Source organism: Leptonychotes weddellii, chromosome 13, assembly GCF_054177405.1.
Source record: "Leptonychotes weddellii isolate Sample4059 chromosome 13, ASM5417740v2, whole genome shotgun sequence".
Classification (NCBI taxonomy): domain Eukaryota; kingdom Metazoa; phylum Chordata; class Mammalia; order Carnivora; family Phocidae; genus Leptonychotes; species Leptonychotes weddellii.
This window is the reverse complement of record NC_138381.1, coordinates 41,191,451-41,218,858: the sequence shown is the minus strand read 5'-3', so window position 1 is coordinate 41,218,858 and position 27,408 is coordinate 41,191,451. Positions and strand designations below refer to the sequence as shown.

The following is a 27,408-nucleotide window of genomic DNA, read 5'->3' as shown; positions in this document are numbered from 1 at the left end:
AGAATGAAATGAAATGATACCAAAGGGAACCTTTAAACATCAGGAATGAAGAAAGAACAACAGAAATGGTATAATAGACTAGTCTGCTTTTGAGCTTTTTAAAATATTGAAAGCAAAAATTACAACATTGTCAGGGATTTTCAATATATATATGTGTATATGTATATGGCTAAGTCATTATATTAAGTGTAAATGGTCTAAATATACCAATTAAAAGAGAGATTGTCAGGATAGATTTAAAAACTATGACTAATCTGTATCTATTTACAAGAAACTCACTTCAAATGTAATGATGTAGATAGGTTAAAGTAAAAGAATAGAAAAAATGCTTATATTAGAGAAGAAAGATCTCAAATCAGTAATCTAAGCTTTTACCTTAAACTGGTAAAAGAAGAGCAATATACAACCAAGTAAGCAGAAGAAGAGAAATAAAGGTAAAAGCAGAAATCAATGACTTCCACTAACTGAAGAAAAAAATAGAGAAAATCAGTAAAACCAAAAGCTGGTTCTTTGATCAACAGAATTGATAAATCTCTAGTAAGACTGACAAAGAAAAAAGAAGATATAAATCACCAATATCAGGAAAAAAGAGATGGAAAATCACTACAGATGCTGCAGATGTCAAAAGGATAAGGGAATACAGATGAACAACTCCATGCAACTTAGGTGAAATACCAAGTTCTTGAGAAGCACAAGCTATCAAAATTTAGCCAAGTGAAGTAGTTAACCACAGTAGTTCTATAATTATTAAATAAATTGAATTTATAGTTAAAACTTTTCAATAAAGAAATCTCCAGGCACAGATGATTTTTACTTAGTAAATTCTCCCAAACATTTACAGAAGAATTAACACTACATCTACACAATTTCTTTCAGAACACGGAAAAGTTAAAAACTCTTCCAGTTCATTTTATGAGACCATCATTACCCTAATAAACCAGATAAACATTACAAAATAAGAAAACTACATTTCCGTCTCCTTTGTGAACATAGATGTAAACATGTTCAAAAAATATTAGCAAATGAAATCTAGTAACATATAAAATAATACATCATGACCAAGTGGAGTTTACCCCAGGAATGCAAAGCTGGATTAAAATTCACAAATCAGTGAATATCATTTACCATATTAACAGTCTAAGAAAGATCATGTCAATTGATGCAGAAATACATTAGATAAATTTCAACATGTATTAATAACTCTCAAGAATCAAGGAATAGAAGAGACTTACTCAATCTGATAAAGGGCAACTATTAAAACCCTGCTATTAATGTTATTCCTAATGGCGAAATGACCAAATGCTTTCTTTCAAAGATTAGAAAAAAGACAAAGATGTCTGCTTTCATCACTATTACTCAGTGTTATATTGCCAGTACAATAAAACAAGAAAAAGAAAGGCATATAGAGATTGGAGACAGAGAAATTAAATAGTGTGGGGTTTTTGTTCTCTTAACTGTGTCTTTTATAGTGCAAACTTTTCTAATTTATATGAAGTCTAATCTGTCATGGTTTGTTTGTTTGTTTGTTTGTTTGTTTGTTTGTTTAATAGACCTGCTTTGGGTGCCATGTCTTAAGAACTCTTTGCTAGGCCCTAAGTCACAAAGATTTTCTCTTACACTTTTTTTTTTTCTCTCTTACACTTTTTGCTAGAAGCTTATAGTTTACATTTTGAGTTAATTCTTGTATAAGGTGTGAGGTTTAATGTCAAGATTTATTTTTTCACATGTGATGTCCAATTGCTCCAACATTTGTTGAAAACACTATGCTTTCTCAATTGAGTTGTTTTCCACCCTGGTCAAAAATCAATTAGCCATATTTATGTGGATATGTTTCTTGATTCTTTATTCTGTCTCATTATTCAGTATGTCTGTTCCTTTATCAGTATCACATTATTTTGATTACTGTAGCCCTCTATAAGTACTTCCTAAAATCACGTGGTGTAAATTCTTTAAATTTTGTTCCTTTTTTTTGTTTTTCAAAATTGATTTAGCTTTTCTAGTTCCTTTGCCTTTCCATATAAATTTTACTTTATTCATTCATTCATTCATTAAGATTTATTTATTTATTTATTAGAAAGAGTGAGAGTAAGAGAGAGCACAAGCAGGGTGGAGGGGTACAGGGAGAGGGAGAAGCAGGCTCCCCACTGAGCAGGGAACAGGGAGCCCGATGCAGGGCTTGATCCCAAGAGCCCAGGTTGTGCTTTCTCTTTCCCTCTCTCTCTGACAAATAAATAAATAAAATCTTTTTTTTTTAAGTTATTATTTATTTGTCAGAGAGAATACAAGCAGGGGGAGCAGCAGGCAGAGAGACTGCTGAGCAAGGAGTCCGACGCAGGACTCGATCCCAGGACCCTGGGATCATGACCTGAGCCGAAGGCAGACACTTAACCAACTGAGCCACCTGGGCATCCCTAAATAAATAAAATCTTAAAACAAACAAACAAACAAAGAAAAAACAGTTGCTTAACCAACTGAGCCACACAAGTGCCCCTCCATATATATTTTAGAATCAACTTATCCATATCTGTAAAAAAAAAAAAAAAAAAGTACTGGAATTGTGTTAAATCTATAAAAATTTTGAGAGAATTGAAATGTTTACAATGTTGAGTCTTGCAGTCCATGAACACAGCATGTCTTTCCACTTGTCTGTGTTTTATTTCTTTCATCTGCATTTTGTGATTTATTGCATGCAAATATCCATAGGCTTTAGGTTTATACCTAAATTTCCAATTGTACCTTAATGGTATTTAGAAATGATTATTGTGTACGTTCACCTTGCATCTTGCAACCTTGCTAAATTCATTTATTAGTCCTAGGAGGATTTTTGTTTTTGTTTTTGTTTTTTTGTAGCTGACTTGAGGTTTTCTGTGTAGATAATCATGTCACTTTCAATCCTGTTTCTGCCCGCAAGCCTCTAACTCAGTGCCTGACTGTTTTCACTGAACTCGGCTTACATATCATCTTTCCCCACTTGTGTATGCCAAATCTGCCTTAATGCCCAGAATGTTCTTCTGTTCTGGTTAAAAATGCCTGGTTTTTCTGTATTGTGCTGGCCAAGATACATTGTTTTTAAGTAAGTTTGTTGTAACATAGGGCAAACCAAAACTATGTTAAGTTTTAATTTTTGTTATAGTTTTGCAAAATTTTAAAACATTGTATGTGAGATTTCAGAAAACCGAAGTGTAATTTGCAGAATGGGAGAGAGTGTTTTACTACAAAGGTATGGAAATTTGATGACAGAGGTCAATTTAAAAACTTTTTATGTGTTGTAACTATCTTGCAGATGCCATTTTTCTCTAGGGAAGCATTTTAAAATATAGCTTGTTGTTTGATTTGTGCTGCACCGTAGATTAACTAAAATCGTATTTTGTCATCTAGAAGTTCCAGAGTGTGACAGCATCAGATTCTAACACTATATATTTTATTTAAAAGGCCAGCATCAACAAAAGATAGTTTCTAACTCCTGAAAACAGTTTTCCAGCAGTTTATATATAAATGAATCCACAATTTAAAAGAGGAGTTTCTGGGGGCGCCTGGGTTGCTCAGATGGTTTAGCGTCTGCCTTCGGCTCAGGTCGTGATCCCAGGGTTCTGTGATTGAGTCCCACATCTGGATCTTTGCTCGGCAGGAAGCCTGCTTCTCCCTCTCCCACTCTCCCTGCTTGTGTTCCCTCTCACGCTGTCTCTCTCTGTGTCAAATAAATAAATAAAATCTTTAAAAAAAAAAAAAAAAGGAATTTCTGCCTGATAATTTGTGAAGCAAATGAAGAATTGTTCTTTTTTCTTTTTTCTTTTTTTAAGTTGTGTTTTCTTCTTTAATAAAGACTTAGTTACCTATGGCTTATTTTTGGTCTTTCCTCTAATATTATAAAATAATCTGAAGTGATCTTTACTTTTTATTTCCTTGAGACTGCCTATTTCACCACAAACTGTTTCCTGTTTTCATCCTGCTCTTGTATTAATATGTTCAAAATTTGGTCAGTGCTTTTTAAAAGAATATTCTGTGTGTGTGTGTGTATGTGTGTGTAGTCCCTCAACAGGTTACTTTCAGTTGGCTATCTTGGAGCCTGATCTTGTTTGAATATTTGTCTAGCAACCAGTGCCAGGTTCGTTCTTTCTTTCCCTCCATAGTAATAAGATTTTGATGCTGAGGCTAGGATTTCCAGTACGATATTAAATAACAATGGTCAGAGTGGACATCCCTGTCTTGTTCCTGACTCTGGAGGAAAAGCTCTCAGTTTTTCCCCATTGAGGATGATATTAGCTGTGGGTCTTTCGTATATGGCCTTTATGATATTGAGGTATGTTCCCTCTATCCCTGCTTTGCTGAGTACTTTCAATTTTTGGCAAGAAGATAAATATAGAGTAAATCCATGTGACATATAGAGAGGGTTTGTAACAAGAACACTTGGCTCTGAGTTCTGTTTCTACCACTTATTATTTATGTGACCTTTATGAAGTTTTCCTAAGCTCTTAGAGCATGTCTTCCTTAGTTAAAAAAAAAAAAGAAAGATGAGTACATGTATAATTTTCATATCCTGTTATAGTAATTAATATAAACTTTTCAGTGTTGTGAGAGTTAAATGAGTTAATTTTTAAGGAGGCAGTTTGTAAATCATACAGCACAGAACTGTTTCCTGTGACACACAATAACTCTTTATTTTCGAGTAGTTTTCTTTTAATCTGAAAAGGTTGACTATAGTTTGGCCAATTTCTGTCCAGTTTACTGTTCAATTTATTCTTCAGGCATTTCTTACCTGTGATTAAAGTAAGAAGAGATTCTTTTCTTGTTTTTCTTCTATTCTATACTTCTTCCTTACCTAAATTCTGCCTCTTCTGTTTATAGATTGGGACTAAAGAGTTTGTTGGGGTAAAGGCATCAGGAAATGATGTGCTCTTGGCTATTAGGGGAATTTATATTTATTTCTTACTTTAACTTATTTGGTGAAGAACACAGAAGTAGGCTTAGTGATCAATTTCTTCCTCCCTCTGAGCATGACTCTGTGTAAATATTCATTTTTTTTTTTTTATTCCATCTTCTAGTTACAACAGTTGGAGCTTGCGCAGATACAGCATAGAGATGCTAACCTCACAGCTCTTGCGGCTATTGGACCAAGAAAGAAGAGACCACTAGAATCTGGGTCTGGAAGTGAGGTATTGAAGTAATGTTTGTTATTTTATTTTTCATGTCAAGAAAGCAAGCCAAAAAGAAGCAAAGACGTGTAGATAGTTTACCCTACCTAGCATGCTGGTGCTGCCAAATGCTTGTTAAAACTCTCCTTTGCCTGTTTTACAGAATCTTAATTTTTCCTGGTTTTTAGGATATATATCACCTTGAACTTTACTCCTGCTGATTATTTATTTTATACTTCCTCCAACCCCTCATTTCTAGTCCTACTGAGCCTCACTATCTCAATTTTTTTATTTCTGTACATTCTTTTCAGTGGTCTTATGTAATCCTCTTCCTGCTGTGTATCTAAATCTAGCTCATCTCTTAAGATAAATCTGCCCTCTCTATTTCTTGCATGAACCACTATTCATTTCCTCATTGACTTCTTGTCTCAGTACATAGTGTGTTTGCATGGCAAATTAGTCTGTGTTCCACATAGGATGCATATTTTTTCTAAGATTTTAAACTTTTTGAGCAAGACTATAATCCTATTCATTTGTATTTCCCCCCAGAACCAGGCACTTATATACTCATTAAAAATTGTTAATTGTTTGACTAGCACCAAGGAAAGCTCTAACTTACATCTTTAGAGCAAATATTTGTTGTAATGGTACATTAACAGATTGATCATTGGGGTGAGATAGAGGTACGGTAAGAGCCCCTAGGTAGGGTCAGCAATAAGAGTCGCGGCTCATCTGTTTTGCTCTGTAAAATTTAAATGTGCTTGAGACAAGCTCCTCCCTGGCATTGACCCTGAACACTGACAGTTCCTAAATGAATGACAATCATCTCAGTAGAAGGATTTAAAAAATTAGTTGTTTTTCCTTATAAATGTAGTGAATGCAACGTGTTCACATGCCCCCCAAAAAATCACAGTATAAAAAAATGTTTGAAAAATAAATGTTTCCTTCTCACAGATTTCTAGTCCCCCATCTCCTTCCCAACCAGACGTAGCCATTATTAAGATTTTGAAATAGCTTCCCAGAAATGTTATGAATATGGACATGTATCTCATGGGTGTTCACAAATCCACATGTTTGATTTTGTTTTTACTTAAATGTGTTCAAACTAGAGTTATTGTTCTGCCCTTGATGTTTTTCTTTTTTCCAGGATCTTTTTCCATAATCTTTTTTCCATAATCTCCCTCATATAATTGACCTCCATACATTTTAAAGATATAGGATATTACTATGTTTAGATAAATGTAATTTATCAACCTGTCCTTTAGTGGAAATTTAGGCTTTTTTACAGAATGTTCTTGTACTGACATTGTTATGTTTGTACAATGTAACTATAGGCTAAATTCCTAAAAATGGAATTCCTAGTTTAAAGGCTGTGCATAGTAGGAATAACTTTTTGGAAAAATTCAAACATACAATGATAGAATAGTATAATAAATCCCCATATACCCACCCCCTGTTACACCTACTATAAATTTATTCCCAGTCTTTATTTATATCTATACCAACTTTTCTCAGCTAAGTTTTTTATCTCCCAGGTTATTTTTTTTTAAGATTTTATTTATTTATTTATTTGAGAGAGCAAGCGAGAGAGAGCACAAGCAGGGTGAAGGGCAGAGAGAGAAGCAGACACCCTGCTGAGCAGGGAGCCCGATGTGGAACTCGATCCTGGGACTCCAGGATCATGACCTGAGCCGAAGGCAGACACTTAACTGACTGAGCTACCCACATGCCCCTCTCAGGTTGTTTTAAAGTCAGTTCTAGACTCGGCATCATTTTATCATAAATATTATTTGTTGCTTTTGGTTTTTGTTAAATATTTTAAAATGACCGTCTGAATAAGTTGTATCAGTTTTTACACCCATTAGTGTCTACTTTCCCACACTGTGATTAACACTGGGGATTATCTTTGCCCTTAGATGGTTGAAAATGCAATTTTTAGGGGTGCCTGGGTGGCTCAGTCGTTAAGCGTCTGCCTTCGGCTCAGGTCATGCTCCCAGGGTCCTGGGATCGAGCCCCGCATCGGGCTCCATGCTCCGCAGGAAGCCTGCTTCTCCCTCTATCACTCCCACTGCTTGTGTTTCCTTTCTCACTGTGTCTCTCTCTAGCACATAAATAAATTCTTAAAAAAAAAAAAAAAAGAAAATGCAATTTTTTAGTAGAATATTTAAATTACAGGTAAAATTGAGCAGTCTTTTCTATGTATATTGGCACTTTCAATTTACTTTTTTCCACTGAGTTATATTTTTCAATTGATTAAGAAAATGGAACACACCACAATCCCACCCTCCCACCGCCCCGCCCCCCCCCCCCAGTTTGTCTGGGCTATATTCTTCTAAAAGTTTTTATTTTCCTAAAAAATCTTTCTGGCTTCTGGACTTGCATTCTGTTTGGGAAGGCTTTCCTTAATTAGAATTATGTGTTAATACATTTATCATTTTACCTTTTAAGTATAAATCTTGGATTCATCCAGAATTTCTTTTGAATAGGAGTTGAGATACAGCTTTAGCTTAATTCCCTTAGTCTTCCTTTGTTCTCGTCCAGGCTCACAAATTGTCCCAACACTATTTACTCAATATTTCTTCCCCATTGATTTGAAATATTACCTTTATCACACAAATTTTGTATTGAATACAAATTCCCATATGTATTTGAGTCTGTTTGTTTATACTCTGATCCAGTGCTATCTAATAGAACTTTCTGTGTTGAAAATGTTCTATCTGTGGTGTCTTGAATGGCTACATACAGCTGTTGAGCAATTAAACTATGGCTACTGATTGAGGAAATAAAAGTTTTAAGTTTTTAAAATTAATGTAAATTTTAATAGTTTCATGTAGCTAAAAGCTACTGTATTAGTGCAGGACTGTTCTATTGATAATGTATCTATGTATGGCTGTTTATGTATTACTATAAAATCTTTTTTTCCCCCATTCTTAGCCATTTGAAAATTATACAGTTCAGTAGTATTAAGCATATTTACTTTGTTGTACAACATATCTACAGAGCTCTTTTCATTTTGTAAAACTGAAACTTTATACCCATTAGCAATTTCTTACTTCCCCCTCCCACAGCCCCTAATAACTCCATTTTGATTCTGTAAATTTCACTACTTCGATACCTCATGTAAGTGGAATCATACAGTATTTGTCTTTTTGTTACTGGTTTAGTTCACTTAGCATAATGTCCTCAAGGTTCCAAATCTTAATATATTTAAAAATATGGTAAAACTAGTTCAGTAGAGAGCTTTTTATGTTTTTACTTCCCTACCACAGGACAGCCCACTGCCCTTAACTTTTGGTCTCTTTGTATATAAATGTGTGTGAATATTTTATTAACACTGGGTCATGCTATTTCATCGTGAAGCATATTCCTATAAATATGACTTAGCATACTTTTTTTTGTTGCAAAAATAGTTACTTATAATTTTTTCCATCCACATAGTTATTATTTTTAATATTATAACTTCTTTGAGAAAGAGCTATGGGAATATCTAAGTTCCTGTCCTTTTCTATTATGCTAGTATTATACAAAAAATTCTATATTACAGTGCCTGGGGTGAGTTCATATGCTTTGGACTCAGACAAATCTGGGTTTGGTTCTTTACTCTGTTTAAGTTTTATAATATTTGACCAGTTCTTTAACACAGTACCTCAATTGTCCCCATCTGGAAAATGGGTATAATACCCACCTGTAATGTCTTAAGGATTGGATTATGCGAAGTGCTTGGCTAGTTTCTACCCTCAAGAACGGACTTAATAAATTGTCATTGTGTCATCATAGTAACACTATTGTTATTTTAGGTTTTAATAGTATTTTATAAGTAGTCTTAATGATTCATAGTGAATTTGAAATGCTGACCACTAATCTCTTCAAAACTTTGCTTCACTCTCTCATTTGAGTTTGTCACAAATTTTGGAAACAAACATTCCCTGGTGTGTAATAATTGGAGATATATTTTTTTTTAAAGAACATTTTTTTAAACAGATTTTACTTATTTATTTATTGAGAGAGAGAGAGAGAAAGCAGAGGGAGAGAGATAAGCAGACTCCACACCAATTGAGGAGCCCGACATGGGGCTTGATCTCACGACCCTGAGATCATGACCTGAGCCAAAACCAAGAGTCAGACAGTTAACCAACTGAGCCACCCAGGCGCCCCAATAATCAGAGATTTTTAAGTGTCTTTTTCTTTTATTGTATTTTTGAATCTGAGAAAGGTCATAGTTTAAGGGTCAGGGGGAAATGTACTTTCGGTATTCAAACAGATAAAATCAGTTTATGATTTATCTATTGGCATTAAAATAAAAATTTATTAATTTTTAAATTTCAATACAGATGCATCCTCACTTAGATATAAATATATTGAATAGTCTGCTTGCTTGGTGCTTCTTTAGTTTTGAGAATTTGAGTATGTATATTTTCCCCTGTATTTCTTGGACTTCAGACTTAGGTAGTTCCCAGATTTTACTGTATTATATAACAGCCAGTACTTCAAGTAATGCTAACCTAAATTGAAAATATCCATTTTAATGAGCTGGTGATGTTTTATTATGATCCTTATTTTGAAATTAGCTAAAGACTGCTTTCTTTTTTGTTGATTTTTATTTGTAGTGTTTTAACTTTAAAGGCAATTTTCTTTTAAAAATGCGAAACTGGAGAAAGCCCTGTTATATGTTCTTTTGATATTTAAGTTTATTGCTGATATATTTGCCCTTCCAATAACTTAAATGCATTAATCAGGATTGTTTATTTTATTTTATTTTTTTGAAGATTTTTTTTATTTGAGAGAGAGCGCAGACGAGAGAGAGAGAGAGAGCGCGAGCGCGAGAGAGCACCCAAGGCGGGGGAGAGGGGCGGAGGGAGAGGGAGAAGCAGACTCCCTGCTGAGCAGAGAGTCCGATGCAGGGCTCAATCCTAGGACCTTCGGTTCATGACGTGAGCTGAAGGCAGACACTTAACAACTGAGCCACCCAGGTACCCTAATCGGGATTGTTTAAAACCCTTTATTCATTTGTTGTACTCCCTCACAAATAACACAAAAATGGTGTATGAAACATTTATATTTTTAATATTCTATTCCTTGGAAACTGAGGCTTTACTTTTTGTCTGCTTCTTTCTTTATAGATGGGAACCTGAAATCTTACCTGTTGGATTTAAATTTGTTAGAATAATCATATAATCCCAGAGGGTAGTGAAGTCAAGTCTGGTTCTTTGAAGAATAACTCCTTAGTTCAAATGCGGTTTTTTTGTCTACTAAAAATTCAGAAAATTAAGCTTAGTACTTTTGCACTTACAGGTTACCATTTTTGTTGATAATAAATCAACAATAATAATAAATTTGGAGAAATTAGTTTTAGACTTTTGTCCTTTAGTATTTTTTCTGTTACGTAAAATAAAGGAAAAATGCCTCTTACCCTTAAAAAGATCTATTTGTGCAACTTATATATTAAACTGGCCTCTGATAGATTTATATTTGATATTCTCAGAAGTCTTGAAAAAGTTGAATAGCATCAGCTGCTGTCTCCTTGTATTACCCTAGCAAAAAGCAACAAGTACCGATGACCATTTTGGTTCAAATATTTGTACCATAAACTTGTTGACATTTAAAAAGAAAAGCAAATAGTTAAAATTTAGTACTTGGGAGTAGTTGAATTTGTCCTTAATTTACTGCTGTGGTTCGTTTGATGTTTTATATATATTTATTTATAGATGTATAGTATATGTATATATATATGCATATATTTCCTGTATATGTGCATATATATGAAATTAGCTTTTAAATTAATAACAGGCTGTACAGATACGTATACAGTAAATTAGGACCTACTTTAAGATTTAGAGTGTTTGCATGTTTGTATTGTTTATATTGTTTAGGTGATTTGTTTGTGGTTCTTGGGAATATCAAAACATTAATAACTTTATTTCCTGTGTTACTTTTAGATCCTTGGATGGGAAAGGATCTTTTTTTCCTATTAACAGTATTTTCAGATAGTTCATGTAGCTTATTAATGATCTAACATTCATAACGATATTTCTTAATTTTTGTTGAATATAAAGATAGGTTTTATTTTAACTTCATAACATATCTAAAAAAATCACACCATAATACATAAAAAGCAATTTTGGAACTATGAAAGTACAAATTTTGGAATGTGAGCATGCAGTTTTACTTTCAGTGCTTTTTTACAAACATAAATAAATGAAGTCTCTTGAGAATAATTATTCATTTGGCTTGAAATGCTAATATTTCTTTTTTTTAATTTTTATTTAAATTCAGGTAACATACAGTGTATTATTAGTTTCAGAGGTAGAGGTCAGTGATTCATCATTCTGTGACACTCAGTGCTCATTACATCACGTGCCCTCCTTAATGTCCATCACCCAGTTACCCCATGCTGATATTCTTTTAAAATTAAGTGGTTACAGTACCAAATCAGCTACATGGTGCTTATAGTATTGATGTGTGTGGTATATGTTGCTTAAAATAGTGTTCATTTGCTAACCAGAACAAAAAAATTATCAAGTGGATAGTATATGCTCTGTCTAGAAGCAGACTGGAGTCCTACCCTGTAAGATTTTAACTCTTGAGGTAAGAGAAGAAAGGACTTTCATGAAACTTTGCTTAGCAATAAATTAGAAAATTTGATTGAAATCAAAATTAAGGTTATTGACATGAAAGGGAACAGTTTTAGTCATTATGTTCTTGAGGGGCACAGGTAGTGCCATTCTTTACCTCCTTTCCTTTTTGCCAGGCTATAGGGGAACCATAACTTTCTGAAGTGTACATTGTTACTTATTGTAGCTGACTTAGTAGAGATTTAAACATACTTTATTGTCATCTAACATTTTCTATAAATATCACATAGATTCACTGGAATTTAGAGTATGTTATTACTTTAGATAAAGAAGCAGCTCCTTATATTTTGAGATCTTTTTTTTAATGTTATTTACAGATAACATTGATTAACAGATAACTTTTTTTTTCTTAAATAACTTAAACATAAATCTAAATTGTAGTCAAATCTTTTAAATTTTCCAGAGATTTAAAGGTTGACTCTTTATAAGCTGTGTTCGGGGACTTCCTGTGAAATATGTTGAATTGCACGTTATGGTTTTATCTTTCCTTCTTCCGAAATTCCCCTTAAATGTTAATAAAGGAGTGAAAACATCATAAATACACAAGACTATAGAAGAGAGGAGAAAACAGCAGTAAGAGTATTTAGTAGTATTTGAGTAGAAATTGATTACAGACTAGAGGCATTCTTTCTGAAAAAAGTAACTAACCAAGAGAAGAGGCCTTAAATATTAATAGTTAAGTGCCTTTTAAATATGAACATGTCGGCAAAGATAACCAGATGTGTAAGGGAAACCTCTTACATAAAAGATTAAAAGGAGAATATGGAAGAAAAGGCACGAAGCAGTGGGAAACTGGAAAAAAATTTAAAAAGCACCAGAATATATTACAACCATGAAACAAGAAGGGAAAGCTGTTTTTAACAATGACTAGAAAAAATGAAAGACCCCTTGGAAATTGAAAGTATGAGAGCAGAAATAATAATAGAAGGGTTAGAAGTTAAAACTTGGGACAGATCCAAACAAGTATTTTAAAAAAAAAAAAGACAAAGATGGTATGGTGGATTTGTATTCTGTCACATTGGCTAAGCTAGAGCTACATTTCCCAGAATTCCTTTTTTTGCATAGCTCCCAGTTACCGTGAGCAAGGAGGTGTTTTGATTTTGCAAGGTGGAAGTGAAACTGCAGCCATATTCTTATTCTCAGAAGGCCCTTGTGGGGACACGGGGAGCTACTGCAGCTCACAAACGTTCTTGGCATGGGAGAGCCTAAGGGCCCCTCAGCTTCCCCCATATTCTCCCTGTTGGCTTCTCCAAATCCTAGGCTAGGCCCAGCACCAGAGTCAACAGCTGGACATAAACTGGCCGAGTTCATAATTACTTAGGGCCAAGTCTCTGTTATAAATGCCATATTCAGAATCATTCCTAGTGTTCCCTGTTCAAATGCTAACTGATACAGACATCTGTATCCTAAGTAGTTGTAGAGGAACAGTAATGTAATGATGGGTTCCTAAATTAGTTCTAGGTTTTCCAGAATGGGTTCTCAGGTCTAATTAGGTTTAAAAGCATTAATGGCCCTGTTTCAAGTGGCAAAGGAGACACCAGTGATCCATGGCACCCTATAGCAAAACAGTTACTTTATCTGCTGTAGACACTAGTAAGCAAGTGCCCATAGAAGATAAGGCTTTGGGAGACCAAGTATTTACTGCCACAGAACATTTTAACATGAAAATAAGAATAATGGTCCCTTCAAAGTACACTGGGGAACTTAAAGAAGGAAAAGGCTTTAGATTCTGAGCTCAAAATCCACATAAGGGAGTGAAAGCCTCTGTGATTGCTCTAAAAGGAAACCCTTATCTCTTGTAGCCAAAGGCAGAGATTTCTGAAAACTAAACCCAAAGTCTAATCCTGCAGGTGGCTGAGTTACGATACAAATTGAATTTCCAGTTTTGTGGTCTCTTGTGTTAAGGCTACATTGGGAAAGAATGAAAAACTGAAAAATGGGGTGGGGAATATGGGCAGATTCCAGTGAAGCTGGGTACTTGGACTCCTTAATTCTGCCCACCCACCTTTACCAGTCCTATCCCTGTCTGAGGGAGGTTAGTCTCCTGAGGAATCTATAATGGCTTCCCTTGAGGTTGTTGCCTGTTAAGAGACTGCTGATCTTCTTCAGGACCTACTCTCACCACTTCTAATTGCTTTTATACCTCTGTAGCCTCACTTAAATTCCAACAGCCCCCAGAATGTGAGGTACCTACCTACTAGGTGTTACCCATGAGGAAGTGTGAATGATTTCGCCTGCAATTACCTAGAGAATGGTGTGGGAATGGAATAGAGCAGAAGGACTATAAAATTGGATCAGGCTGAATTTATTTATTAGGGCTCACTAAGCAAAGATTCCAGATTGAAGGTATTAAGTCAGAGAGCTATGAGTGGCTCTAACAGTTTGCTTGGTTGGTTGATTGAAAACTACACTGAAAGGTAGCCTAAACTAAGTAAAGTTAAGATAGATCCTAGTTTATATACTGTAGAGGAAGTTATCCAAAGGAGATTAGAATGCTAGAGTGGATTTTTTTTTTTTATTAAAGATTTCATTCATTTGAGAGAAAGTACAAGCAGTGAGAAGGAGCAAAGGGAGAGGGAGAAGCAGACTCCCTGCTAAACGGGGAGCCCAATGTGGGGCTCAGTCCCAGGACCTTGGGATTATGACCTGAGCTGAAGGCAAAAGCTTAACCTACTGAGCCACCCAGGTGCCCTGAGTGGATTTTTTGTTAAAAAACAAAAACAAAAACTTGACCACACATGTCCCCTGGGTGGGCCTAGAGAACACTCCTTTTCTCAGGGCTCTGAGAAATACATTCATGAGGAGAGCTACAACATCCTTGAAGAGCTCTGTTGGCTGTTTTTGTTAAGCCATTAATGAAAGGATAACTATTGCCATCAAATTAGGATCCTTGAATTCATCAAGAGTAGTGGAATCCCAGGTGACAGAGATAAATACTGGCACTTAATTGCAAAAAAACAAAGGGTGAGGGTGTGGTTACTGTAATGGTCAGTGGTTACTGTAATGGTCAGTGAAGCCAAAGCAGAAATCAGAGAAGTCTGAGTTGCAGAGATCTCTGGCATGGGGTAGTTGATCATAGTATCCAACTGAAATAGATGGAAAACCTTGTGAATTATTTATTGATTTCTAGAAACAGAAGAGCTCTAGACGTGGGGAACAGAAGTGTGACTTGGATGACCTCTATAAAGAGATTATGGCCCCTCAACCTGTCCCTGGACTTAAGCCAGTTCACAGATCTAACAACCTTTAAATGAAGGGAAAGCCAGGTCCTGCTATACAGCCAGAATTTATGCTGTTGATCTCCCTCTAGGCTTCCCCACAAAAAACCTGTGGCCATTTACTAGAGTAATGGACTTTGGGTAATGAGAAATATTTAGACTTTTTGGGGATTGCTGAATATTGACTCAGAACGTAATGAGTTCTAGAACACCCAAATGCCACTGTTTTCCATCAGTCAGTGGAGTTTTGGCTTAGAGCCAAATAACAGTGGGGCCAATGTGGTTATTTCCATATTCCTGGAATGCATAATTAGAGTGGACATATTCAACAACTAACTGAGATCCCACATTGGTTTGTGGACCTGTGGAAGTGAGGGGAAGTCAGGTGGAAGCTACTAGAGTTTTATCTGCCTACCAAAGTAGTCAGCTCTTACCTAGAGGGATTACAGAACTACCCTTAAGAATTTGAAAGATGCAGAAGTGTTCATTCCTATCACATCCCTATTCAACTCAACTATTTGGCATTGAAGAAGACAGATGGATCTTGGAGAATGATGGTGCATTATCATAAACTTAATCAGGTGGTGGCTTCCGTTGCATTTGTTCCAGGTGGGGTTTCGTTGCTGGAACAAATCAGTGCAACTGCTAGCATTTAGTATGCAGATCTTGATCTGGCATATGCTTTTTTCCCTATGTACTTGTTAGTAAAAACCATCAGAATTAGTTTGCTTTCAACTGGTGGGGTCAGCAATATACCTCCACTAACTTAACTCAGGGCTATATCAAGCTTTCTGTTGTAAGGTAGTCTGCAAGGACCTGGAAATCCTCTCCCACAGGACATTATGCTGATCCATTATATTGATACCATGCTGGTTTGATCTGGTGAGCTGGATGTAACAATTCCTATTGACATTTTGGTAAGGTACATGCATGCCAGAGGGTGAGGATAATTCCCACAAAAATTCAGGTGCCTTTTATCTTGGTGAACCTTCTAGGAGTCCAGTGGTTTGGATTATGTTGAGGTGCCTTTTCCAAGGTAAAACAACAACAACAAACCTGCTGTATCTAGCTGACTTCTCCCACACAAAGAAAGGGGCACATTTGGATTTTAGAGGGAATATATACCTCATTTGACCTGAAATGAGGACTGTCACCCCCTTCCACAAACCTTTCTCTGCTCTGTTGACCTCACCAGGAGCTCCAAAGCCTACCTCTTTCACTTAGTGTCTGGAATCTATTCTGTCTGCTTTCTCTGTTTTATTTCCAGTGAATCCTTTTCTGTGAACTCCTCCTGGGTCCCTTTCTTGTCCCCATCACTTACACCTTTTGATTTCTCAGATTGGTGATAAAAGTTCACTTTACAGAGGAACTTTTAAAGAAATCACCAATTTTTATATTTGAAACTGTTATTTTCATCAAGATATATGTTTATTGTAGAAAATATAGAGAAGGAAATAAAGTTATCCACATCCTATCACATTTTTACAAAATTCACAGAATGGGAATATTGGCAACCTACTTTTTTACTTAATGGTATCATATGTATCTCTTATCCATGTCATTTAAATGTTTTTCTACACATTTCATTGGCATACTATGATTTATCCATCTCTCATTGGACATATTTTAGTTTCTAATGTAATGTTATATGAGCCTGTTTATAATTAAATCTTTCACCATGGGTTTTGTTTTGTTTTTAAAATTTTATTTATGACAGAGAGAGCGAGCGAGCACAAGCCAGGGGAGTGGCAGGAAGAGGGAGAGGGAGAAGCAGCCTGGTGCAGGACTCAATCCCAGGACCCTGGGATGATGACCTGAGCCTAAGGCAGATGCTTAACCAACTGAACCCCCATGGGTTTTGTTTTATTTTGTTTTGTTTTTTCCCGAAGTAGAGTTGCAAGGTCAAATGAGATATTTATTATTAAAGTTCCTTTTAAATATTTATTGCTAATTGCTGTCCACCAAAATTGAACTAGTTTATATTTCTACCAGCAGTATATGAAAGTGTGTATTTATTAGCATCTCAGTCGATACCAGATATTGTTATTTTAAAACCTTTTTTTTTTTTTTAAGATTTTATTTATTTGAGAGAGAGACTGAGCAGGAGAGAGAAGGAGCAGGGATGGGCAGAGGGAGAGGGTGAAGCCGACTCCCCACTGAGCAGGGAACCTAACATGGGACTTGATCCCAGCACTCTGGGATCACAACCTGAATCGAATGCAGCCAGTTAACCAACTGAGCCACCTAGGCGCCCCTGTTATTTTCAAAGCGTAATGCCATTTGTTATCTCTTAGCTTTTGGTTAATCTCCTTTCTATTCTCTATTTGGAAGAAATGGCATTTGTATTCACTTATTCATTTATTCAGTCACCCAACTGTGCTAGGTACAGTGGTGAGAAGAATAGAACTAGGTCTCATCTTGCTTGGAATTTATAGTCTAAAAAAGTTAGTTTTCTTTATGGCAGCTGTGCTGGATATACACTGGTCTGGCCTGTTCTGCCTTATAACTGAGCATGACAGGACACCAATGATGAACCGTGTTAGCATGGTGGACCTTTTAGCAGTTGGCCATGGATACTTGTGGTTAAACTGGAAATTAGTATTATAACTCTGTGAAGAGTTGTTGGGGAAGCTTTAAGATTCTCATGTCTTTTCCTCAAGTATTTTTATTGTTACATTCCTCTGCTCCATTAAGTATTTTGGTCACCATTCCTCCCAGGGCAAAAATAGTGTGTTCATGGTGTTTTATATGTAATATTTGAGGTTTTATGAGTGTTTTTTTTCCCCTTCTAAGCACTTTAATTATAGTTAGCATAATAATGGGCTTATGCTAAGAGAGATTATTTTTTTAACTTATCAAACCTTAAGATGATTCCTGTAAGTTGTCAGGCTCCCAAGAAGCAGTTTTTGAAAGTGTATCTATATGCATACTGCTTCTGTCATTTAGACTAGTATTACTGTCCTCAGATTTCTTAAATTGTGGTATTCTCACATGACCAGTTATACCGTTATGCTTATTCCCTAATGTACTGGTAGCTCTTTGTTTCAGCCTTGTATGCAGTTATTTGGTTCCAACTTTAGTGACTATGAAAAGCAAGAATTGCCTGTGTGATGTAGGGCTGCCTATAATAAATATCAGGCCTTAGAGGGTTTTCCAAAGTGATAGATGAGTGCTAATTAACAACAAACTAATGTTTATGGGAAAAGTGGTTGGTAATTCCTTTGCTAAGCATATCTTTCCATAGTTTAAATGACAGTTAATTTCTCTGTGAAATTTTCCCAAAGTAGATGTTCAGATTGTCAATAAATGTTACCAGTGAAAACCCAGGTTTACTTGGAAAGCAATATATCTGCCTTAGATATTGCAACAGTACGTTCTGATAACATTTAGAATATATTGTTGAATTCCTGTTTATGCATTTTCCCCAAGAATTCCATAGAGTATTGAAAACAGTAAGTATAAGTTGCTTTCAAAATGTTTATTTGAACTTGTTTGTTTGACTTACCAGACTGTGCCAATCTTTCAGATATAATTAACATACCATAAAATTCAGCATTTTAAAGTATACAGTTCAGTAGTTTTTAGTATATTCCCATGGCTGTGCAACTATCTCCATTATTTAATCCCAGAACATTTTCATCACTCCAAAAAGAATCTCCACAGCCATCAGCAGGCACCCCCTCCCAGCCCCTAGCAACCACTGATCTGCTTTCTGTCTTTATGGATTTGCTTATTCTGGGCATTCATATAAATGGAATTATATAATATGTGGCCTTTTGCATCTAACTTCTTTGACTTCACATGATGTTTTCAAGGTCCATCCATGTTGTAGCATGTATCAGTAGTTCATTCCTAGTTATGACTGAATAATATTCCATTATCCATAAATTGTATGGATATGCCACATCTTGTTTATCCATTCATCAGCTGATTGATTGTTTATATACTTGGCTATTACAAATAATGCTGTTATGAACATTCATATTCAAGTTTTATTTCTTTTGGGTATATTCATTCCTAGGACTGGAATTGCTGGGTCATATGGTAACTTTGTGTTTGACGTTTTGAGGAACAGTCAAACCACCTTGTGTAGCAGCTGTACCATTTTACTTGCATCACAAGAGGGTTCCAGTTTCTCCACATAATGGTCAACAGTGTTATTGTCTGTTTTTGGTTTTGGTGGGTGTGAAGTGGTATCTCATTATGGTTTTATTTTGTATTTCTCTAATGACTAATAATGTTGGACATCTTTTCGTGTCCCTATTGGTCATTTGTATGTGTACTTTCTAGAAATGAAGTCCAGTCGATCTATCTTTTTCTTTGCTTTAGGTGTCATATCCAAGAAAGCATCGCCTAACCCAGTGTTACAGGATTTGTATCTAAGAGTGTTAGAGTTTTAGCTCTTGTATTTATTTACATCCTTGATCCTTTCTGAGTTCATTTTTATATATGGGTGAGATGGGTTCAAATTCATTCTTTTGCATGTAGATACCCAGTTGTCCTGGCACAATTTTTTGAAAAGACTATCCTTTCCCATTGAACAGTCTTAACACCCTTGTTGAAAATAAATTAATCGTAGATGTATGGGTTTATTTCTGGACTGTCTATTCTGTTGATCTATGTGTCTTTTCTATCCTTATACAAATAACATAGTGTCTTCATTACTATAGCTTTGCGGTAAGTTCTGAAATCAGAAAGTGATTTTTCCAACTTGATTCTTTGTTTTCAAGATGTTTTGACTATTCTGGGTCCCTTATATTTACATGTGTATTTTAGGATCGTTTTGTCAATGTCTGCAAAAAAAGGTAGCTAGAATTTTGATACAGATTACATTGAATTTATAGATCAATTTGAGTAGTACTTCCATGGGGGGGGAGAGGAGGGGCAGGGAGAGGAGGAGAGAGAGAATCTTAAGCAGGCTCCACGTCCAGTACAGAGCCCATCGAGGGCCTTGATCTCACAACCCTGAGATCATGACCTGAGCTGAAATCAAGAGTTAGACACTTAACCAACCGACTGAGCCACCCAAGGTCCCCAGAGAGAAGTTTTTTAATCACTAATTCAGTCTCTTGTTATAGGACCATGTGCCATTTAATTCATCTTTTTCTTCTTAGTACCGGGCATGTAGGTGGCCTTATATCCTTTTCCATTCTTTAGTCTTGTTCTCAGTGTCCATTCTTGAATTTGCATATGTCAGTAAAATGCTAGTAGCCTAACAAACCTTTCTTGTCATTAAATGATTATGTTGTGTTTTGACTGCAACATGAAAGGCAACTTTGAATATTGAAATCATAAAGCAAATTAGTAATATCTGCCTGACTTAGCTTAGAATGTTTGCTAATTTTCTGCCACAAAGAACACCATGGAAGTATCCTGATTTTTTTTTTTTCTAAGCCTGTTGTTGCATTTCATGGGCCACTTGTAGGATTCTGACCATGATAAATCATCTTCTGGATTTATCACTCCATTTAGTGGTTTGGTTTCTGATGTTATTTCTTGTCTTACAGTTTGTTGCTATTGACAGTGTTGTCAGTGGTTGTATTTGGTTTCCCTAATTAGAGATTTCAACAAAATCAGTTGTTCTTTATCCTCCCAAGTTGGACTTATATATAGCACATAAAAGCATGGACTTTTTTCTTTTGAAGATTAAGTAAAGGTAGTCATTAGTTAAATTATCAGCTTTTGAATTAAAATGGTATGGTAGATTAAGTCTATTAACTGGATTATTTTTCATGCTGCTTACACATGCTTTTGGCCATTAGCTTGTAGACTAGTGATTCTCAATGGGGGGCAGTACCTACTCCTGTGGAGTGCTTGGAAATTTGTGGAGTATTGTTCTGACAGAGTGACTCAAGAGTTGGGACTGTGCTACTAGCATTTGGTGGCACGGTGCCAGTGATACTAAACATTATGCAATATGAGAGGCAGATCCACCCAATCAAGCTTACTCAGAATTCTAATAACACCCCCATTGAGAAATGCTGACACTTAAATTTTTCAAGCACTTCAATAATACTTGTAATCTCTTGAGTTGAATATATTCTAGAGTCTTACAGTATCTTCTAGGTAACTTTTTTATTTAAAAACAACTTTCCACATAATGTTGGGATAAATATTTCTTTGTCTACATTCTCTGTACCTGTCATAATATTTGTGAGTGTAGAATTCTGACATCACAGTGCCACTTAAACTTTTATACTGAAGTACACCAGACAGTATAGTAACCATGTTCCTCTAGGAGGTCTCCAGGAGGGAATGACTTTTAAAACTTCAAAGGAACTTTGCACTTGGTTTTAAGATCAAGTTGTAACAATAAGATGTGCTGGTTTTAATTATAACCACCATCCCAAATCAAGATACAAAACATTTCTGTGACCCCAGAAATCTGTCATGCTTTTTCAGTCATTACCACTGCCATGCAACCTTTTACTCCACAGTTACTGATCTAATTTCTGTCACCATAGCTTAGTCTTGCCTGTTTTAGAATTTTGTGTAATTGGGAATCAAATGGCATTGTCCTTTTTGGTTTTTAAAATTTCACTCTGCCTATTTGTTTTTGAGATTTATTTACATTGCACCAATGTTAGGAGTACATTCCTTTTTAGTGCTGAGTAGTATTCCATTTTATAAATGCTCCATAATTCGTTTATTCATTGGACACTTGGGCTCTTTCTAATTTTGGCAAGTACAAATAAAGCTGCTGTCAACATCCCTGTAAAAGTCATTTTGTGGACATATGTTTTCATTTCTCTTAGATAAATACTTAGGAGTGCAACTGTTGAATCATAAGATAGATGTATGTTTAATTTTATAAGGAACTTTAAACTGTTTTTCAAGTGGTTGTGCCATTTCACACTCCCTTTAGCAGTGTACTTTTATTTTCATGATGGTGTCTTTTGGTAGAACAGAAGGTTTTAACTTTGAAGTGTAATTTATCATTTTTTTCTTTTATAGTTACTGCTTTCTATATTCTAAAAAAATTTTGTGTACCCATAATTTTGAAGATTTTTTTTCTTAGAAGCCTTATATTTTACATTTTAAGTGTTTGATCTTCTTATATTTTTAAGTGTTTGATCTTCCTAATTTATTTTTTATGTCTGATCTGAAATTAGGGGTTGAGGCTAATTTTTTTTATATACAGATATCTCGTTACTCCATCCCATTTATTGAAAAGACTTACTCCATTTATCATGACTTATATTTAAAATCAATTAACTGTGTATGTAGAAGTACATATTCATACTTTATTCGTTGATCTGTTTTTCTGTACTTATGCCAATACCATAGTCTCTTGCTTACTGTAATAATTTTGAAATCCGATAGTTGAAATCCTCCAACTTTGTCCTTTTTCAAGAGTGTTTTTGATAATTCTAGGTCCTTTGCATTTTCATATGAATTTCAGAATCATCTTGTCATTCTTCCAAAATAGCATGAATGCATAGATCAGTTTGCAAAGAACTGACATCTTTTTTTTTTTTAAAGATTTTATTTATTTATTTGAGAGAGAGAGCATGAAAGAGAGAGCACATGAGAGGGGGGAAGGTCAGAGGGAGAAACAGACTACCTGCTGAGCAGGGAGCCTGATGCGGGACTTGATCCTGGGACTCCAGGATCATGACCTGAGCCGAAGGCAGTCGCTTAACCAACTGAGCAACCCAGTCACCCCAAGAACTGACATCTTAACAGTATTGAAGCAATATGAGTTTTGTATATCCTTACATTTCTTTCCGTCATCTTTAATTTCTCTGTGCAGTGTTTTAGCTTTCTATTTAGAAGTCTTCCATGTCTTTAATTACGTTTATACATAGATACTATTTTCTTGATGCTATTGAAATGGTATTTTTAAAATTATATACTTTCCAGTTTGTTGCTAATATAGCAAATCTTGTATCCTCCAACGTGCTAAATTTACTTAATTGTTCTGGTGGTTTTTGGTGCAAATTCCTAAAGATTTGCTAAACAATCATGTTTACAAATCAAAATAGAGTACTTCTTTCTTTCTGGTCTTTGTGCTTTTCATTTGTTTTTTCTTGCCTTAGAACACTAGCTAACATCCCCAGTACTGTGTTGAATAGAAGTGGTAAGAGTGGACATCCTTGCCTGTTTCTGATCTTAGTGAAAAAGCACTCAGTATTTAACCTTTAAATATGATTTTGGCTGTAGGTTTTTCATAGAGGAAATTCTTCTCTTCCTCGTTGACTGAGATGGTGGGTGTGGAATTTGGCCAAAGCTTGTCTGAATTTATCTGATTATCATAAGAGTTTTCTCCTTTATTCTCTTAATTTGGTAATTTGTATTTGTTTTTAAATTTTAGCCAGCTTTTTAATCCTGGGATAAATCCCAGTTGGTCACAATATAAAATTGATTATACATGCTGCTGGATTCTGTTTGCTTTTCATTCATTTTGTTTTAGTATTTTTGCATCTGTGTTCATGAATGATATTGGTCTATAATTTTAGTTTGTTGTATTGTCCTTGTTAGTTTTGGTTTGAGTTATGCCAGTGTTCTTTCTTCCTCCTTTTTTTTAAAGTGTTTTTAAATGTTTAAGTGTCTAAGATAGGTCTTATTTCCTCCTTAAACGTTTGATAGAATTTACCAATGAAGCCACCCAAGCCAGGAGTTCTCAATGTGAGGAAAACTCAATACTAGATTTTCTCTTTTTGTGTGTGTATTTGAAACTTGTGTTTCTTAAAGAATTTTTGCATTCATCTAGGTAGTTGAAGACATTCAAGTAAAATTATTCTTTGTATCTCACTGTTATCTTTTAATGTCTGTGGTCATGTTATCTTTTCTTTCATTCCTGATACTGATCATTTGTGTATTTTCTTCCTGATCAGTCTAGATAAGGGTTCATACATTTTATTAATCTTTTCCAAAAACTAACTTGGCTTTATTTCTTTTTTAAAAAATGTTTATTTCCTATGTCATTGATTTCCACTCCTATTTATTTCCTTTCTTCTACTTCCATTGAGTTTAATATTTTCTTTTTCCAGCTTTTCAGTTGAGGTGAAGGTTGGGTATACTTTTTTATTCTAATACAAACATTTAATGTTATAAATTTCTGTTAGTTTGTGGGAGTGAGGCCAAAGCAGAAAAGCTCTGATATGTTGGATATGTTGTGTTCTTATTATCGTTAAGTTCAAAAATATTTCCTAATTTGCTTTTTTGCTATCTTCTTTGAAATACAGACTGTTTAGAAGTGTGTTGTTTAATTTCAAATATTTGGTGTTTTGGTTTTTTTTTTATTTTTTTTATTTGAGAGAGCGAGAATGAGAGAGAGTACATGAGAGGGGAGAGGGTCAGAGGGAGAAGCAGGCTCCTCGCTGAGCAGGGAGCCCGATGCGGGACTCGATCCCGGGACTCCAGGATCATGACCTGAGCCGAAGGCAGTCGCTTAACCAGCTGAGCCACCCAGGCGCCCTGGTGTTTTCATTATGGTTAGAGAACATATTCTGTGATTTCAGTCCTTTTAAATTTATTGAGACCTGTCTTAGCATATGGTATATCTTAGGGAATATTCTCTGTGCACTTGAGAAGGATGTGTGTTCTTTAGTATTGAGTGAAGTGTCTATACGTCTTCTATATCCTTACCAATTTTTCTTTGGCTGCTTGTTCCATGGGTTACTGAGAGGGGTTTGTAAGTTGTTTTCTTTTTTTAACTATGTTATACATTTGTCTGTTTCTGTTTATCAATCTTTGCTGCTTTTATTTGATGGTCTATTATTAGGCATAAACACATTATGTCTTTCAGATGAATTTCCCCCTTTTGTCATTGTGAAATTATTCTCATTTCTAGTAATATTCCTTGTCTTAAAGTCTTACTTTGTTTAATATTGTTATAGCCACACCAAATACTATTATCCTTAGTATTTGGATGGTTTATCTTGTTCTGTCCTTTTACTTCCAGCCTATCTGTGTCTTTATTTAAAGCTCGTCTCTTATGAATAGCATATAATTAATTGAGTTTGCGATTTGTGTCCAGTCTGAAAATGTATTTGGAGCGTTTAGTCCATTTACATTTAATATAATTTCACTGTGATTGAATTTGGATCTATCATCTGGCCATTTGTTTTCTGTTTGTCCCCTCTGTTATTTTGTTTCTCCTTTCCAGTCATCTTTTGAGTTAATTATGTAGTATTTAATGTGATGTTCTATATCCTCTGTTAACTTTTAACTATATTCCTCTTTTATTTTTTTAATGGTTGCTGTATGTATCTGTTAACAGGCATAGTAGGTATTCTTAACTGACCACACTCAACCTTGAATTAATACCATGTCACATAAGATGTGAAAACCTTTTAACTGTATAATTCCATTACACAAGTCCCTCTCATCCTTTGTGCTATTGTTATCACCTTTTTACATCTATGTGTTTTTAACTCTAGTACATTGTCGTTACTCGGTCATAATCTTTTAAGAATTTATGAAAATAAAAATAGTTTTTATTTACTTTCAGATGAATTTCCCCCTTTTGTCATTGTGAAATTATTCTCATTTCTAGTAATAGCACTTGTAGTGCTTTTTTATTTTTCCTATAAATTCATATTTCTTTGTTACATCATTTTCCATCAGTCCTGTGCAACTTGCCAACTCTAGAATTACCAGAGTTTTAAATAAAGCTACTATTAGTACTGAAATATATTGGTAAATTTACCTTTAGTTGTGAGGCACAATAACCTTTACTGATATTATAGTAGCTTTTCTTAACATTAAGGTCTTCCAAGGATAAAATCAAAGCTGAAGGAAAAAAAAAGTGAACTGGCAGTCCTTTGAAGTTTTCGTAAAGCAATAGGTAAAATTTATCTTTGGACATGGTTTAAGTTTTCAGAGGACTTTGTAAGTGTCTTAATTAAAGGTTAAAGAAAATAACTGTAGTGTTAAAAGGAAAGTTACTACATTTCAGAGTTTGACTGTTTATTTGGTAATCTACTGTTCTTGTGTATTGTATTATTTGGTGGAAGCATTTTCTTTTTGGAAAGAGTGACCAAAAAACAGCCTTTTGAGCAAGTTCATCTGGTAGCAGCTTGGTGGGGATGAGTGGGTGAGATAGTTGTTAGAAGGCTGGAACAAGCCATCAAAGGACTTCACATTTTCTCCCAGATTTATTTGGCTTAAAGCTAAGAATGACAGCAGGATCTTGATTATAAAGCCATAATATGGCTCATTTTCATTGTTATTTCACATAAGCGATGTTATTGGGTGATACTAGACACATAATCATACTACAACGTTGAATGGATACCAGCTAAGTGCTAAAATGCTGTATAAAATATTCACAGCTCCAAAATCCTTCCCTTCTAGCTAGTGAGAAAATTAAAGAGGTAGCTACATTGTGCTGAATGCGTGTGACAGTAGAATGAAATTCAGAGTACTACTGAAGTACACAGGACTTGCACCTGGTCCAGACCTGGGGTAAGTTTGGATCTGTAGCACTGGGGAAACAGGTACTGAGTTTTAAAGAACTTTTAGTAAGGTGATGTGATACAAGGATGGGACAGAGAGATTGAGTTCAGGAGGAGAGAACTACCTGTCTTGGAGCAAAGAGGGAAAAAGTACTCTGGCATGCTTGGTAGTTTGGGACAGGAAGAGAGAAATGAGAGATGAGACTGGAGAGAGGCTTTGGTATGCTCATGTGACTGCATATGTCATGCTTGGATGCTTGGACTGGGTCCTATAGATTTTTAGCTATTGGAGCATTTTGAGCAGGAAAACAGCGTTATCTGATTATTATTTTAGAAAGATCATTCCCACTCCAGTGTGAGCAATATTAATACCAGGAACTAAGGAAGTTGCTTAAGAAGGTTGTTGAGGTAACCTAGGCAAAAGATAATGACAGTGAAAAAATATAGAAAGAAGCAGATGATTTGGAAATCAGTAAGAGGTAGAACTGATAAGTGACAGATGGAATATAGAGGAAGAAAGGGTTGAGGATGACACCCAATTTTCGGGCTTGGGCATTGGAGGTGAATGGTATTACTGTTACTTTAAATAAGAAAGAAGAGGAGAAAAGAGGAATAATGGTTTGAAACATGAGGAATTTTGGATACATTAAGTTGGAGACTTCATTAGGAAATTAAACAGTGAGGTCTGGATTTTAAGAAAGCATTCTTTTGGAGATAAAGGAGGGGGATTGTCATTAGCACAGAAGAACCAGACTATCTTTATATATCTCTCCTAATGACACAACTAGAAATAGAACTGAAAGCCCATGATTACATGTCACATCAGTCTGTTTAAACGTATTATTTCTATAAAAGACTGTTAAAACATGGATATGTAGAAGTAACAAAATTCTAGGGCAGAAGATAACATGTAGGGTTGTCAGTATTCTGAAGTAACTCAAAAGGAATAGAACAGTGATAAAAGCAACTCTGTTGCTTCAAAAGTTCTTCTTGTTGACCAGCAGAGGGCGCTCAATCCTGAAGC

General features: G+C 35.2%; 1 protein-coding gene across 2 annotated transcripts in view; it reads left to right on the top strand.

Moving 5' to 3' along the window:
• Positions 1-27,408, top strand: part of TAF4B (TATA-box binding protein associated factor 4b) — a 128,684-nt gene that overhangs the window by 91,115 nt on the left and 10,161 nt on the right. Inside the window, exons 14-15 of one of the 2 annotated variants that reach the window (XM_081801468.1) lie at positions 5,043-5,153; positions 10,253-10,463. In XM_081801468.1, the coding sequence (XP_081657594.1) occupies positions 5,043-5,153; positions 10,253-10,264 (123 nt within the window). In that variant the 3' untranslated portion in view covers positions 10,265-10,463. Of the gene's footprint in view, positions 1-5,042; positions 5,154-10,252; positions 10,464-27,408 lie in introns of those variants that run through there. The other variant, XM_081801467.1, reaches the window with a different exon arrangement.